The sequence below is a fragment of the Balaenoptera physalus genome, assembly GCF_965194825.1.
Source record: "Balaenoptera physalus genome assembly, chromosome: 20".
NCBI classification, from domain to species: domain Eukaryota; kingdom Metazoa; phylum Chordata; class Mammalia; order Artiodactyla; family Balaenopteridae; genus Balaenoptera; species Balaenoptera physalus.
The window spans coordinates 2,618,831-2,636,774 of record NC_138901.1 but is presented as its reverse complement, the minus strand read 5'-3'; the positions used below and the strand labels follow the sequence as shown (position 1 = coordinate 2,636,774).

General features: G+C 40.9%; 1 protein-coding gene across 8 annotated transcripts in view; it reads right to left on the bottom strand.

The window, feature by feature from the left end:
* Positions 1–3,989: 3,989 nt before the first annotated feature.
* Positions 3,990–17,944, bottom strand: part of MAP2K6 (mitogen-activated protein kinase kinase 6) — a 135,022-nt gene continuing 121,067 nt past the window's right edge. For 6 of the 8 annotated variants that reach the window (XM_082442952.1, XM_082442950.1, XM_082442954.1 and 3 more), the window contains one exon: positions 14,668–16,257. In XM_082442952.1, coding sequence (XP_082299078.1) covers positions 16,180–16,257 — 78 coding nt within the window. In that variant the 3' untranslated portion in view covers positions 14,668–16,179. Of the gene's footprint in view, positions 9,320–14,667; positions 16,258–17,944 lie in introns of those variants that run through there. The other 2 variants (XR_014257830.1, XM_082442951.1) reach the window with 2 other exon arrangements.

The window sequence follows — 17,944 nt, the reverse complement described above, 5'->3', positions numbered from 1 at the left end:
TAAATCAACTGTACTTCAGTTTAAAAAAACAAAATACATAAGTTTTTTAAGGTCTTGACCCACATGGGAGGCTTTCTCAAGTATTGGATAAACTGCAAAGAAATTTTTATTTAAAATTATTTCTATGTTTTCAGCATTTAAAGCATATTCCAGCAATCTATAGTATTTTATTATCTGTAGCCTTTTTTCCTTATATATCTTATTTCAGTCTTAATGAATATCTTGAAAATTTCTTTCAATATATGTTGGATTTGCCATTTAAACGTGGTTCTGTCACTGTTTTAATCTCACAAAGCAAGGTTTGCAGAAGTAAAAATGCTGGTTTTCTCGCCGATGTGAGGAGGTGAGCAAAGTTTTTAATCTGATATACAAACTGAAAAATATGAACATTTGTTTGTGACAAAATGAGATTTGGCTTCAGTGTATGAACTCCTGCATGTTCCGCCAACACAAGCCAAGTATTATTGCGATGCATTGGGTTAGATGGTCTAAAATACCCGCATTTCTGTTCAATTGTATTTGTTGAAAAAGGATGTGATCAGAGGATGACATTAAGAAAAACTTATTGAGTGACGATGTGGCAGTCACTGGATTAAGTGCTTTACAGGCTACATTTCACTTAATTCTCACAAGCACTCTCTAAAGTAGGCCCTATTATTATTTCCGTTTTAAGAACGAGTAAACTGAAGGACAGAGAGCTGAGGACATGTGTCCTAGGTCACACAGCGAGTAAGAGATGGAGCCAAGATTTAAAACAGCCAACGTGGCTCTAGCCTGGGGACATTCTCCTTGTTTCCATACCAACTCAAAGCTTATCTCTTGCTCAGTTGCTTCACACTTTTTTTTCACTATTTTAAAATAATTCTTTACCCATTTTATGAGCATGATCAAGTCGTACTTCAACTCAGATTATCCTGCAGAAGTATGTCGTGAATCATAGATATTTTTGCACACAAGCATAATTTTCAGATAAGCTAAATTAAAACTCACGGGCTCCTTGATTTTCGAGAAATTGCTTACATGCATGAACAGAATTTATGTTCTTTGCTATTGGCAAACAGACGTTGCCACTTGCCCTAGGTTTGTGGCTTGAAACTGACCTCATCTATTCTTGTTTATAGTTTAGGGAATCTGGCAAATCGGTATTTTTGTTGATTCCAGTGAATGAGTCAAGGAGAGGAGAGACTATCCAAAGATCACTATCTGACTAGCGAGACCAATCTAGCCCCTTTACAGCGAAAGTTGTGAATTGTTCAGAAGTTCTCGAAATCACGCAGTGTCACTGGCTTGACTTTCCTGGCTGACATATTGGAGGAGTCGAGAGAGATGGCATGTTCTCAGTAAGCAGTTCTGCAGCTGTTGAAAAGGTCAAGTGGTTTAACAAGTTCTTGTCTACGGACAGCTCTTTGCCTCCCAGGCCACAGGCTCACGCTAGAATGTAGGAAAATGAACTGCCCTGAGCTCAGCTGACTAAGGCGAGTAGCATGAAGCGCTGACCCCACCTCCCTTGGGACACAGAGAGCCACCACTTACCAAAGAAGTTTCTGGATACACTGTCAGTGCAGAGAAACCCACGGTGAGGTGCATGAAGGCCCAGATAATACCAGGAAGTCACTGAATTTGGAAACTTGGAAGCAAATTCTTCTGGTCATTCTCTAAACTTCATGCTCACCACCTCCTTCACTATGAAGCCTACACAATGCTCTGCATCCCTAAAGCAGCATTCCATTTGGAATCGATAAAACCCTGTTTGTCTGTAACTGGTTTAAAGGCGTTCAAGCATAAGGGTTATTTTTTCCCTTCATGATACTTCCTTTCAATAATCCTGCAATGAAAAAAAAGGGGGGGGGGTGTGGTGGAGCTGTATTTAACCAAACATCAGAGTGCTGATATATTTAAATACACTTTCACACATATATTCCTCCATCCAATATAGATACTCTACTTTATAAATCTGGTGATCACTTCCTGAGGCATCTTTTGTCTGTAACGTGGGGTAAATGTTGAAAGCACTGCAACGACATTTGAGGTCTGACAACTGAAACTTCAAAATTGGATGAGCTGGATAGACCAAGACTCCTTCTCAAGCTACAACGTGAATATGAATCACCTGGGGATAGTGTTGCCCGCCAGGTTCTTCCGTGGGTTGTCAGCAAGCTCCCGGGCGATGGCACTGAAGAGCAAGGTCCCAGAAGGCAAACTCTAGGGTAGGGCAAAGCTTCCCAAAACTAGCATGGCTACTTCACTTCTGAAAAGGGATTCCAGAGCTAATGCCCATTGGGTGAGTGAGAATTGGTTTTGCTTGTAGAGTTCTAGCTCTAACTTCATGAAGAGTGCCCACCAGACCAACTGGAAAGTCTGCTCTTGCCTATTCCTGGCATTGTATAATCATTATACCAAAACTGCAAAAAGGTTTTTTTTTTTTTTTAAAGCAACCTTTTGCTTCTTAGAGGCAGATTCTGGTTCCCTGTCCTTACACTCTGTCCTTTTTCTTTAAGTTCTTCACGCTGCTACCTTCCTCTGTGGATATTCATGAAAGACATTCCTTACACTCCAGCTTATTTCTTGAATGGCCATCAGGACACCATTGTGTGGGCAGGCCCCAGCACTAGACATTTCTAATTTGGGTTTATTGCCACACAAGTCTGATCTCTTAGTTTAAGGCTGGACCTTAAACTAAGAGATGAGAGCGTTGAGCACCAGAATAATGGAAGGAGAGAGCTGTGTTGAGGCAAAGTGAAACCTTTGTTGACATTCAGCACTAGGCAAAGTGTTTGAGGCCCTTCAGCTCTTTAAAACTTTCCCAAGACAATCAGAAAGAAAGAAAGAAGGCCTTATCCCCATCAAAAGAAACACATTTTAACTATCTGATGATATGTTAAGGTATGAAAATATGGAATGGCTGTAAATTCCTGTGGAAAATGGAGAAATGGGTAAAATAGCTTTCATATATGATGCCTGAGAATCTTGTGTGTGTTCATGCCGTTCCCCTCCACCCACCTCACCCCTCAGAGGAACTTAAAATTCCTAAAGCCAAGGAAGGCCCATCACCTAAGAAAGATGATGGACTGCAGCAATCTTAATACGCTCCAGGGGGAGAAGGACTTCAAAATCAGCATAATAGAGTGTGTTGTCATTGGAAAGTCATTTGAATGATATCGGCAGAAGTAAGGTGAGCCCTCCACTTTGTATTCCAACAAACTGTAGAAGTGATGTAAATCTGAGGTGAAATACTAGGGACTTTTAAAAGAGTCACCTCCTGATTCAGCAACACCAACTTGTTTAAGCAACAAGCAAGAGAGAGGTGAGTGCGTGCCTCCAGATATAAGTGGTGATCCACTCAAACTGTTAACATTAAGATCTAGCAATTCTTCTCTAAACTGGAGTAACGTGGATACAAGCCAGTTAGGTCCAGCCACTCAGTTTACAGGAGAAATCAGAGAACTCTGCAGACCCAACCCTGTTTACCTGTAATGTAATAACCTTTTCTTTCCCAGAACATCTACATTGCAGGCAGCGGCACTACCCAAAGGTGTAAGACAAATTTCCTAATATTACATGCATTACGTATAGGACCAGGAAAAACTCAAATAACTAGATGGCCTATTGTTCACTATTGTTCGGTGTCAGGAACACATGGAAGCCAGAAAGTCTTGGTCTTCATCCTTTCACTTCAGCCATCTGGACTCATCCCCACCACGAGCCATCTGATTTTCATAATGAAACAATGGCCTTCACGTCTAACCTAGGAATATCGAGTCTGCAGTTCCCTGCAGATGAACTGGCTTTCTAATGAGTCTTCAAGACTGTGATGCTGTTGTTTTGTTATGCTTTGTCCCATATGTTTGGGAAGTGGGGTAGTATGGATGAGCGAACAAGAGAATACAGAGCTCCAGCAAAGCTTTTACCTGCAGGGCATTTACACATAAAAGCAGCATTTCTGGAACAAAGGATTTCCACGAACAACCCAATTAATATAGATTCACTGCCCTTTTTGAAATGTCTTTTATTGGTTGTACATTTTCCTGTGAGATCAACACACCCTTTCTTTCGAGGACACCTGGCTCCTGAAGACTTAGTTCTTTGTTCTAGCCGTGAACGCAGGGCAAGCACTTTGACAGAAAGAGGTGGCGGGGTGTCTTTTGACATTGTTACTATCTTCTCCATCTTCATCATGTTATTCGAGTCAGTTCATAGATTGACCCGACATGGAAAACAACACCCCTGGAGTGAAGCCTTACACACATGAACACGAACATCCGGAGACCAGATACAGGGTGTGCAGCCCGTTCCTCAGCAGCAGTAGGAAACTGAAGAGTATCCTGAGATAGGAAATCAGTGTCAGCTCTTCATCCACAGAGGAGTCCAAGTGTGACCTAATCTCTCGATTTCATTTTCCTTTGAAAATTCTCATTTTCCTTGAGGTGGTGGGAGGGAGGCCAGAGCGGTCGCCGTACGAGCGGCGTAATAATCACGTGGTTCGACACCTCAGCTATCTCCTTGGTCAAGAACACAGATTCCAAGAACTGCTTTGCGGCACATCAGAACCTTGTTCTTCGTTTACTGTGCTCTCAGATCAGAAAGGGTTGGTGGATTATAAAGTTATGCTTTGTGCACGATAGTCTGGAAATTTCACCACTGAATGACCTATGTCAGAGAAAATTACTCCCACCTTTGGCAATTTTTATAATTCCTTGTTTACTGACTGCTAGGGGCCAACCATCCAGGCTGTGAAGTATGCCCACCAACAGCATTTACATGAAAAGATGAGTTTCTCAAGAATAAGGACCTAGGACAGGTGGCTTCTCCCAATATTAAAAGCAACCATGACCTCTTTAAGGCCACTTTATCCCTCAATCCAGGATATTTCTGGTAACTCTGTTAAAACTTAACCTACATCAATGCTAATACTTGCATCTACCTCAAGTCCTGCGCATTAGCTTCCGGGAATGAACTTTTTGGCCAACCCAATATTTCCTTGGTTTCGAGATTTTGAGATAACATCACCAATTACAATAAGCGGTAGTTTAAACGAAAACAACAGCAGCAATGCACACAACCTGGGTAAGAGGAAAGCTAGGCTAAAATGAAAATGCCTGCCCCCCCAAAGCTAACACGGGAAAGACGACAAAAGGTACACGTCCCCTCAAAACAGGTATTTTTAAGTACAATACTGAAGCTTTGGCTGGAAGTTATCAATTGATATTCATAATTCCCCTTTCCCTATACAATGGTTAGGAAGGTTTTCCCCTTAAGGAGGCTGCCCCACACATACGCATGTAGAAAAACACACACAGAGTTAGGGATAGACCCCCAAGTTCTTCTTTCCTTCTTCAGCTCACAAGCAAAAAGTCCCCAAGGCCAAAACAGAGATGTAACATGCACCTCAAAGGCATGGGAACATTCTACCCACAGTCTTCAAAGGTCTTTACTGTATAAACTTATAATGAATTCCATACTTCACGGCCCAGCCCACCTCAGCCATAAAGAAAAGATATGGCAATCCACAGAGAAGAGATGAAGTTCACCAGGAAAGGCAGCAGTGTGCTCTACATGGCAGGAAAGATGAGGGGATCCACAAAATGGGAGTCAGTCTTCTATTTCACACTCTCCAGAGACACAGTGCCAGAGACGGGTTTCGAAGGATAGGGGTGACAACCTCTCCGATCTCCTTTCAGAATATATCAGGTTCCAGGAAGAGATAGCAGGGCCTCCTAACTAGCATCTAGAAGTACTTTCTTCTAGCATCAAGGGACTGTAAGACCAGGCATGTTTCCACTTGCCCAACAGCTGTCTTTACAGTAAACATGGCTTAACACCAAAGCTGGGGTGCAGCACAGGAAAACAGTCAATCATATATACAAATAAAAAAGGTCTCATAAAATTCACACGAGGCAAGAAAAAGGTGGGGTTTTTTTTTTCCATATGAAACCAGATTTATAAATGAAAGCAGCATTTTCAGCAGTAAAACTGAAGCACAAAGGAAGCTGGGGACCCCACTTATAAAACTAAAGTTCTTGTAAAGTTCAATTCCATATAGTAGGTATATATCTAGCATCTCATCAATATTTTCACAAAATATATAGAAAAATGTTCATGTATTTAAATAAACAACTTGAACTGTTGATATACCCCAACCCCTCTTTCAGCTTTAAATGACCCCATGTGATGATTCCGTAGTGTAGGAAATATGTCCCAATTGTGGAAGTTAATTACAGAAGGAAAACATTTTTCCTCTAAAAATACCTATTTTATTAAAACATCACTTCATCATTCCAGTTCATAGGGAAAAATCACTCCACTCAGAAAATAAATTTGAGACTAGAGAATAAAACAAACACATGGATAAGATGACGGATAAATTGTCTGAATTTTCTTAATCGAGCCTCCTCGGGTGGCTTTCACACAGAGATTGGCTGCGAACGCGACAAATTGTTGCCAAATGTAACATTTTGACACAAATAGTTCTGAAATGGCTGCTGTGGAACCCCAGCTGTTAAATTTGGTTTGATGGCAAAGGTACCACTGTCAGAATTCACCGCAGATTTTTGATGAGTGTGCAGAAGGCACCTGATACGATCCGTCTGATGTCTGAATGTTCCCTTGCGTTCCATTCACGACAGGTACACTATCTCAGTTTCCAGCTCCCAAGGGCTTCCCCAGGGACCCACTCCTGTTCTCCACCTGCAACCTTTGTAAAACCCAGCAGTGGGGACCTTCAGCTTGAGCCTCAGAACGCACCCTTCTCTGTGCTAACACTGTCCAAAGAGCTTTATTTTTTTCCTATGTGTCAATGAACAAAAATGACAGTTCCCGCCTCTGCAAATGTAGAAATTTAGAAATTCCACTGCCCATCAAGATCCCAGTGACACCACTTCCTTGTCACTGAGGTCAGGTTACTCTCAACCACTTTACAGTAATAACCAACTGAAGGATCTATATGCGTGGCCGTCACAGATCAGTGTCTGCATTTTCTTTCAAATGATGCGTGCCTAAAAATGCAAATACATGACCCTCTCTTGCCCTTCTGCTTCCAAGCCCCGTTAGCATACTCAAGACAGCAAACATCAGGGACACACAGATACTGTTGAAGACAGCTCCCAGATTCTTGGGCTGTTTGTGGTCCTCAATGGGTCATTTCATCCTAAGTGCCCAAGACTTTAATAGCCACAGAGACTTCCAGTTAAAGGGAACAATATTGATAGCCAGATATTCTGATTGGAGTTTGACAGGGGTTTCAGATAGGCAAGGTTGACCTTTATCACACTCTCTTCCCTCCCTCTTTGACAAGAGACTCCCCCCCCCCCCAGAAGCACCAATGAATATAGTCTGGAAACAACTTCTGTGCCCTTATCTCTTACCTCCCCGAGAATTGAACATACAATAGGCAACTTGAGATCAGAAGAAAAGAAAATAGAGCAACCACTTCTTCCACACTGCTTCTGAAAATTCAAACTAGCTTTGAGTGTTTGTTTTAAATTATAAATTCTAGCTCTTCTGGTGAAGACCTGTAGTGTACTTCTGTGAACATGCATGGTTCTCTGCATTGTGAGAAAAGTATGCTCGTCAGATAACCTTCGGTGTCCACCTTTCTTAAAAACGTTTCCCCTGGAACTAAACGTTAGGAGGCTCGGGTTTGTATTCATTTTTCCTTACCCAGAAGGCAGCTGATAGATGGGTTGCATGCTCTCAAAATGCTTTATCACCCCTCTAATCATCTACCTTTTTTTCTGGGTGCCATCAGTTTAAATGGTCTCTGTAGAATCAGTAACACTAGGGAAACAAGAGAAAATTTTCTGATATCCAAATTTATGCCACTCTCTGAATCCTCTTATAGTTCAGTATTTTGAAGAAAAAAAATAATAATAAAGGCTTGGTTTTTTGATGGATTTTCCCGTAGGAGATCATCTTTATAGTATTACTGAAAATAAATTAAGGGATATATCTGTCTGCTTCTCTTATCAGCTTGCTCTTCCATGGGGTGCCAGCCCTTTCCATTTATCTTTTCTTCGAGCCCCCAAGCACAATTTCACATCACTGTTCAGCCTTAAACTACAAAGTCCAATGACAATCCCCTATGGCAGTGGCTTGACTTGCTCTGTTGAAATAGCTTGCAGGCTCCAACACAAACACTGGTAGTGACCAAATGATGCTAATTGTTAATTTCTGGCCACAGTAGAATATGACTTCGGAGGAAGACATATCCAACCCAGCTGCTCTTCTTTAAAGGCCAAATGGAAGTTTTATTATAAGGTCTTATACTGTGAATGAGAGCTTTGCTACAAGTTCTCTTAGCTGTCCCTCACCATTTCACGATCCGAGAACAATAGAGTCCGTGTAGGCAAGACCAATGCAAAACTGCTGATTCTGACTTTTGATATATGAAAATGGTTGGATCACTTCCTTTCCACAGAAGTGTTAAGTCAGCCCAGGGCATCTGTAAACGGCAGAGGAATAGCAAGCAAATGCACTCAAGAAAAACAGAAAAGACCCTGGTGGCCTGGCCGAAGCCACAAACCCTGGGGATTACTTAGGAAGTTCTGTTTTGTTTTGTTTTCTCCTATATTAAGACACAAGTAAGTGCCTTAAACTGCCCCGTGCTTTCCCTGAACTCAGTCTCCAAGGCATAAGAGCATTAGCCTCATTCCTCGAAAGAGACCTTGAAACCCAGAAATGCAAAAGTGTAACCTGGGCAAAGCTCACGTGTGTCAAGATTAACTGTCCACAGAGACATATGTCCATACTGACAACTGTAAGAAAGAAATACAGTGCAAATCTCCCAAAATCAAACTGTAAACTCCCAAGAATAAAGGGCTTGATATCCTAGTTCAAATGACAAATACAAGTGATGTCAAGATACTGACAGTCCAAGGGAACAAGGCTGGATATTTTTAAATTCTGTTAACACATGTTTGTGTTATGCGGTGCTGTCGGCTTCTTTTTAAAGAAAAGAATCCCTATCACGAAGTCCTTGACCTTGCTTTATGTTTTTTCTGAGGCCCAGTTCTCTTCCCTCAGTTCTCTTCCCTCAGATACAAAAAAGGCTTTTAGAGAAATGTTGCTTGCAAAAGGAGTTTGGGTCAGGAACTGAAAAGATAAACCCCAGCTGAAGTCTTGATTCCAAATGGCTCCATTAGAAAACCTGCAATGGTAGAATGATATTTGTAGACCTGTAAACAGACTCTCTAAACCTCAGAAAAATGACACATCTTCTTTGCAGACACCAGGAACAGGTGGTGAGTGGTGTATTTGGTGGCAATATGCTTCCCCCAGAAGGATAGTTTCATTTTGAAGGCTCTGGAATTCAGGTTTTATTTCCCTAGGTGAAGAGAAAACATTCTTTTAGGTAAATTGCCAGATCAAATACTTAAATATGCTCTCTTAAGGAGTTTCCGGGTATCATTTTAAGTGTACTTTATGTTCGCCTGATGATGTAGCAGGAAAAAAAAAATGTTTTTGGACAGTAAAGAGACTATAGCTTTAAGGAAGATGTGTTGTCCTGGAAGAAGAAAATAGAGACAGCTTAGGTAACTGGCAGACTGTTATTTGTATAGCATTCTGTACAGCAAAGAGGATAATTACTGACAGAAGCAAAGCAAATTATACAGTTGTTACAGTCCCATGGAGAAAACAGAACTTTCACCAAGGGCTGTGGAGCCCAGAGCTTCAAGCAAGGCTGGCAACCCAAGACAGTCACATCAGAAAGGAGGCATCCAGCATAGGCCCCGTAAAAAAGGAGTAAGGTAAAGCGGTCTCCTCTCTCCAAGCCCAGGGATAGCATTCAAGGGGTAGGTCTGCGTCTCCTATAGCTCTAAGTCTACCTGAGAACAAGTATTTTGACCCCAAACTATTCTTTATCACTCTCTTCAAAGACAGCCGAACAGATGAGGTGGATGAATTGGAAGATTTTAAGAATTCTATCTACCTTCTACTTCCGAGGTTAAAGTGGCCTCCCAAATTCTCAAATCTGATGCAGTTCAGGAAGAAGGAAAACCAAATGATTTGTGTCTGGGTTCATGATTCTCCTTGCACATGAATCACACCACCAAGAGAAACAAAATGCAAAGCTAAGAGACGAGAATGCGGTGAACGTGTAGGAGAAGTGTGCCTTTATTTCCATGTTGCGAAGTAAGTTATTGCATAGAAATGCAAAAGGTGGATTCTCAATTTAATCTGAAGAGAATTGTCCCATTGGCTTCCAGAGCAGAATATTTACCTGAGGAAATTAAGAGGCAGTTTTCATGGGATTGAACAGTCCCCATCTTTTCAGAATTAATTTTCCTATGTCCATCTTCCTAATCTGCCTCAACAGCAGTTGAACTAAATACTCACTAAATGGAAGAACTCTATACATAGAATTAATCAGTTGGAGTTTTGTATTTGATGGTCTAGAACAGGTTATGGCAAACCATGGCCTGGCCCATTGCCTGATTTTGTAAATAAAGTTTCATTGGAACACGGCACTCTGCTCATCGATTTACACATTGTTTATGGGTGCTTTCCCTCTCTGACAGCAGACTTGAATCGTTGCAACAGAGACTGCATGGCACACCAACCCAGAAATATTTACTATCTGGCCCTTTATACAGAAAAAGTTTGCCAACCCCTGGTCTCGGGTGTCACAGTCCACATTCTACAGAGCCAGAAGTTATTGATCATGTTATGGGATTGTACTCTACTCGCCTCTCCCACAATGAAAAATGTTTGCAAAACTATGTGCTCATGTACAGCATACATTTTCCTAGGGAAGAGGTCCTAGCTTTCAAGAGAGTCTCAAAGCAATCCAGAGTACCCCACTTAAAGCCAAAGAAAACCAAAGAGTATCCTTAGCACATTAAACAGTGCTACACACACACACACACACACACACACACACACACACACCTAGATAAGAGGAACATGGACCTTCTACAGTAAAATACCTTTTGTCTATTCTATCAGGTTTGGTAACTTCCTCTTCCTAGATTTTACTCTGGCATTTTTCCATCTGAACATGTAAATCTTCAGGGGTTGGATTGAAAACTGCACCTTCTACTTGCTGATGAAACTGGGAGATTCCTTTAAGCTAGGAAATCTCCCTTTAAATCATAGACAGACATTAAGAAGGCAAAATCCCCAGTACAGTAGAGGTTTAATTCATTTTACTAGATCTGACCACCAGCTCCAATGAATTTTATGAAAATAAGAATCCTTCTTCAAGGTTAGAGGGCGTTACATAGCTAAAAAAGCATTGGGGTTGGGAAATTAAGAAGTAGATATCCACTGCACTTTCAGGCCAAAGATAGTGTTTTGTTCGACACCTTTGGGAGAAACAGAGTAGTTTCTCTGAGCAGAGCTGGTGAAGCCTCTTGGTCAACAAAAGCATTTTTAGAGTTAAACTACAAAAACATTCGCCCCTCTCTGCCTCCTTTGTGATTCTGTTCCAAAGATACTAAATCAACTGCATTCACAGAAAACAGTGCCTCTTTAGCCTCAAGGCTGACCTCCTCCAATGCTGGGGCAAAGGAATGTTTCACTTTCTAGACCATGACATCAGGTTCGCAGGGCTGACGAACAGCAAAGAAGGGTACGGCCTCAATTAAAAACCTAATCAATGAGAGGCAAGCAGCAACAATAATGAGACACAAAAGTGAAGCCGTACAGAGGACTGAGTAACCAAGAGTTGCGTTTTCAGGGTCACGAACTGTAGACAGAGCAAAAAAAAATCAGTAAAACATACATCTGTGGTTCCCAAACTGTGTGCTGAGACACCCTGAGACTCCGCAGAAAACTCCTAGGGACACAAGATATCGTAACTTTTCGAGGGAACCACAGCGGCATCTGTAGGACATCCTGCAAACTACTACAATTAAGTTGTGTAAACCTAGTATGGGAGGATGTGCACAGATTATATGCAAATATTATACCATTTTATAAAAGGGACTTGAGCATCCATGGGTTTTGGTATCCATGGGGTGTCCTGGAACCAATCCCCCAAGGGTACCAAGGACAACTGTGTAAGTCGTCCAACTTTGCTCTTTTATTTCAAAACTGTTTTAGCTATTACAGGTCTTTTGTGCTTCTATATAAATTTTAGAGTCAGCTTGTCAATTTATATATTTTTAAAACCTGCTGGAATTTTTATTGAGAGTGCATTGATTCTATAAATCAATTTGGAAAGAACTGATATGAAAACAATATCTTCCAGTGCAGGAACATAATATTTCGCTCCATTTATTTAGGTCTCCTTTGTTTCTCTCTGAAACATTGTATAGTTTTCACTGTTCAGGTGTTGTGTCTATTTTGCTAAATCTGTCCCTAAGCATTTTGAGGTTTTTGATTCTCCTGTAAATGGTACTGTTTATTGTCATTTCAATTACCAACTTCTCCTTACTAGTTTAATAAATTGTTTTAACATGAAAAAAAAAAAAAGTTGTGTGGACCTAACAACTTAATAAATGGAACTATTAAGTATTTCTTTTGGCCTAGGGCACCGTGGAAAAAGTTACTAAGACAATCAATGGCACCCTGAACAGAGGATGTTTGGAAATCCCTGGCATATACATTTTTGGGTTAGGCTTGGAAGATATACAAGCACGGTAAAAGACAAACAATTTTGAGCTGTACACACACATACTCATTTTCCATCTCAGACTGTGTAAGCAGAAGAGAAGCGGCTTATGTAACCAATTTGTTCTGATTACATCAGTGTGAGCAAACACAGACACTAGAAGAATGGACGGTTCTTCCACATCGGGACTGATAGAAGTTGCCAGGTGGGAAATCGGGGACTATCTGATATTTTATCATGAAAGACACACATCTATGTGAGTTCCTTCTCCTTTAGTCACCACTGGGGAGGCTCTACACTTATTCCAGGGAGGTTGACTTTGCTTAAAAACGAACACGTGCTTTTTTGAGAAATCTACATTTGAAATTATCTTCAGAGCCAATGCATGGTCTTTTAAAAAGACATTTAAAAGTCTTCATGGTAAAACTCCAGCTCTGAGGGCAAATTTGACTTCTGGAAGTTGCCAAGCACAGCTTGCTGCTAAGTCTGATACACAAGGTGGGTAAAACAAAGAGGAAAATACCTGGTAAGGATTTTTGTAAAAACAAGCAACTAAGGAGTAATTATAAAATGGTGATTCCACATGTAACACGTATGGGAGAGGAAGTGGATTCTGAAGCCTTTTCTGAAAGAGAAGTGGCCAAGATATTTAGTAGCATTATTCACATAAATAATCCTGAAAGTGGTTCCTCTGAAGGGCAATCCTTACTGATACACACACATAAATGGCAATTGTCCTAAAAGTCATTCACATTACTTTTTTGGCATACCTCTGAAGCCAACAATATATAGAGAAATGGATATTTTTATCAACATAAAGACAATATATAATGTAGGTAATTATATCACACCAAATCAAATATATTTGTGGAAAAAAGAGCATGATCTCTTTTATAGAGATATATCGACTTTCTGATACACTGATAATTATACGCAAGGCTAATATTCAGATGGTCCATGCTGGTAGCACATTAAATATTTTGAGTATCATCCCTGGACAGGGATGTCTTCTCTCTCTCTCTCTCTCTACACACACACACACACACACACACACACACACACACACACGTATGTATGTACAGGAGACTCCCAACTTACATCAACTTAAATATAGTTTATGCATCTCTATATTTATTTTAAAATTAGTTGTTTAGAACTTATAACACAGTTCTAAAAAAAATCCTAAACTTTAGACTCGTAAGGCTATCAGGCCACTCTACTTTAGTACATAAGATACCTAATCACCATGTAGAACATCGTTTCTATGGGGAAAAGGTATCCCAAATTTCAAATCAGTATTCCATCTCTCTCCTTAGTGGGTAGTAGACCATGTTCTCAACCCTGCTGCACATCAGAATCACAATAGTGGCCTGTAAAAAATGCCAACCCCCAGGTCCTACCCTGACCAATTAAGTGCGAATCTCTGGGACCTTGGCATTAACAGTGTTCACAAGCCCCCAGTGATCCCAGTGTGCGCCAGGATTGAGCACCATTGACTAACTCCTCTCCCCGGTGTGCTTGTTTTGCAAGGCCAGACCCTGGGCTCACAGACTGGAGAGGGGTACACATGAGACACACAGTTAGTTAAGAAAATTTCAAAGTAGAAATCACACTGAACAAGAGGTAAGAGTAGTCTGACCCAGACCAGATAGATGTCTTGCTTTACATATTTCACCAAAAACTGTCATGAAATGGCCTCAGATTTTTTTCTGCTACTTTCTTTTTTCAGAAGATGAATGAATACAGTTGTGATTTTTTTCTCTGGGTCTCAAAGAGAGAAACTTCCAGATTTAGAAAGACGGGTAGGAAAGTGAATGGCAATAATAACTGGAATAATACCCTTTTTTTCTGGCTGGAAAAAGATGAAGACCGGGGTAGCATCAAAGCAGATGAATTTGATGTTTATCAAACAGGTTTGTCTTGGAACTGAAGACGAAGAAGTGCACGGACGAGCCATACCCTCTCTGGGCATGAACCGGATGCCAAGAACAAGGGAAACATGCGAAGAGAGAAAAAGATGATTGCACTTCAAAATCTAAAAGGAAAAAAGCAGAGTATTCAAGGGAGCAGTCTTCTCTCCATATTTGTGAACTTGAGGCAAAGAAAGGAACAGAGTGTGTTCTTTTTTCTTTTAATAAAAATCCTCTGCCCTTGTGCTGCAAGAGTAGCTTTGTATTAACAGTGTCCAAAAGCAATGCTTCCTGGTGGTTATCAGTCGTATTTTCCCTGTGGACCACTTCACTCTTTGACCTTTGAGGAACCTCGAGCCCCAAATCAGAGAACCCATGGGTGTATCTGGCCATGAGAAAGAGCTTTTGTTGCTTCATCAACCTGTTAGGGATCCACCATGGAGCTGGCCTCCCACCGTGGAGCAATCCACTGCTGAAGAAGGACGTGCCTTGAACTTAGCCTGTGGAAATGTGGCCTCTACTTCCAGGAATTCATTCAGCCCTTCCCATTATCTTCTCACCTTATCAGAGAACGACTCACTGCCTTTAATTTTCTTCTACTGCAGCCCTTCCATTTATAGTAAGTCTTCTTCATTGAACAGAAAACAAAACCAAAAAAAAGTGCAAGAGTACAGTAACGACAAAGGCAATCCTTGGGGCCTATACATTGTAGGAGGGGGAAAAGCAGAGGAAGGCACTGATCCTCTGTGTGGTTTGATGTATTTCCCCTTAGGACTGACAAACGTCCTCCTTAGATGTTATTTATAGATATTAGACGTTATTTATAAGAGCCATTTGGCAGAATTTGTGACATCAAATACAAACACACACATGCGTGCACGCACATGTAGAAGGATAGACAGATGATAGAAAATCACATCACAAATCACATTCCGTTAATAGTATAATACAGATGTCAAGAGAACCAAATCTGTGACTCTTTGAGCTGTGGTAAAAGTGATGTTATGTTTTCCAAAGTTGGGAAAAGAGTATGACCAGGATACCTTGCCACTTCGCCAGAATATGTGGTTATTACCCAGGATGGAGCAGAAATTTAGGAACACGGCAGCAGCCACAACAGCTGGGACAGATACTTCACAAGAGCTCCTGGTGGATACTTGTATAATACTCTTAAAGATGCACATTAAATAACTTCTTCTGGACCACAGACACGACTGAACTTAAAAAATGAAAAAGCCTATAAATACTGCCAACCCAATCTTGTCTTTTGTCTCTCCCTCCTCGCATAAAATGGAATCTTTTCAACCAAGCGCTTAAACATAAATATTAAAATAATAAGTGGGACAAACCACAGATCTACTTAACAATTTCATCACCACCGTAGCACCTTTTTACCAGGGCCAATACTTTCATTTTGTAAAGAACAAGAGAAGTCTGAAAAGCCTAAGGACTCATATGATACATCATTAAATATTTAATCACCTTTTTAAGTCCTAAGCCTTTATCGTATTTCTTCCATCTAGACAGTTCATTCTATACTATAGATTCCAAGGCCCCCTTTGGAGGGGAAAAAGAAAAAGGAAATGGGGAGAAAAAAACCTTCTGAGAGGCAGGGTTAAATTATCTCAAAGATGAGTTTCTATTGGCGCTTTAGTGAACTTGCTTCACCCCGTAAACCCACCAATCCACAGGAGGGTCAACTGATGGAGTCCATTGTTTTTAGTCTCCAAGAATCGATTTTACAAAAGATGCCACGTCTGTCGCTTTGGATTCGTGTAGGGTGAAAAATGGATGGTGCTGGTAGAGAAAAGAAAAATACCTGGTATTAATACCTGTCACTGACAATGCATGAGATTACCAAATTAACATATCTGGTTAGTCAACAAATTAAGTACCCCTATCAGGGCTAAACTGGACTCTTCCTACCGCCTCCCAAACCAAGTACACATTTAGTGATGCAAACTTTTTTTTTTAATTGGAGTATAATTGCTTTACAATGTTGTGTTAGTTTCTGCTGTACAATGAAGTGAATCAACTATATGTATACATATATCCCCTCCCTCTTGGACCTCCCCCCTCCCAATCCCACCCATCTAGGTCGTCACAGAGCACCGAGCTGAGCTCCCTGTGCTCTACAGCAAGTTCCCACTAGCTATGTATTTTACACATGGTAGTGTATTTATGTCAAACCGAATCTCCCAATTCATCCCACCCTTCCCTGTGCAAACTTTTTAAAGATATTGCTTGGCTGCTGCTCCTCCCATTTTGGTATATATTTTCATGACAGTGTATCTACTGCTTTAAAATATACACATGTAACTAGCTATATACATCCATCCCTGGTAAAATACAAGGAATAGCAAAGATGGTCCAAGGCTCCGATTTACAAATAACCCTGTCCCTTACAAAGTAATTTTTAGACAGATACAGTAGTAAAATAATTAGAAATTTCAGAGGCTTATGTACATTCATTTCTCAAGAAATCGGTGGCAGAATGAGAAACCAATTTTTAAAATACCAGGCGAGCTGGTTTGGACTGAAACAGTTAACAATGCTACTTTTTAAGCCACATCTACAAGTAATACATATGTCTCTCCATGATGATTTGATCCATTTGGAAAATAATGTAGCCTGCCCAACTCGAGGTATGGGCAGAGAAAATTCAACTTGGAATTTAAAAACTGAAAAGCAAAAAATGGTCTATTCATGCAGCTCCGATTAAGTAAACTTTACATCAAGTCTTGTTCTTTGCTGGGGGAATAAGCACGGTCCAGTACAGGAAGCCACACATTTCAAAACAATTCTGAAGGAAACGAAGCCATTTGCTCTGCAGCAGGGCAGTCCTCCCCACATTGCTCAACTTTGTTACAGGAAGTGCCTGGCTGCCACACTGGAGCCTTACACCTCTAGTTAGAAGTAGATACATCAGCTCGTGACCCACAGTTCTCCCAGTGGAGACAGAACAAACCGAACACACCAAAAAGGACAGTTCCTTCAGGTAGAACCTAGTGCCACATGCCCCCTGAGCTAGGAGGGCCCTCTCCCGGATTGTCTGGGGGTATTGTTCTCAAGGACTAGTTGAATGGCTAAATATGAGTATTTTTGCACACAGACATGTAGATGACTCACTCGGTTTCCCCTGAATTTGAGGATTTTAGTTTACAACCTTCATGTTGCCTAGCTGTAGGTTTTCTAATTATATTTGTTTTAAACCTGACGGCAGAGGGCTGGATGAGTCAGCCCTGTGGGAAACTGAATGCCCACCCATGGAAGTTTTAGAAAACAATGCAAATGGGAAAGGAACAAAGAAATAAAGCCCCAAAGAAGGTAGGTGGTCACCACTAAGTATCGTGACTGAAAAAAAAAAAAAAGGTTTTCTGCCTTTGCCCATCTGAAGATACAGGTTGGGTGCTGCTCCAGAGTTTCATATCCATGGTATTAACTGAAGCTCTAGGTGCTGGGCCCTTCCTCTTGAGCTCCTTGG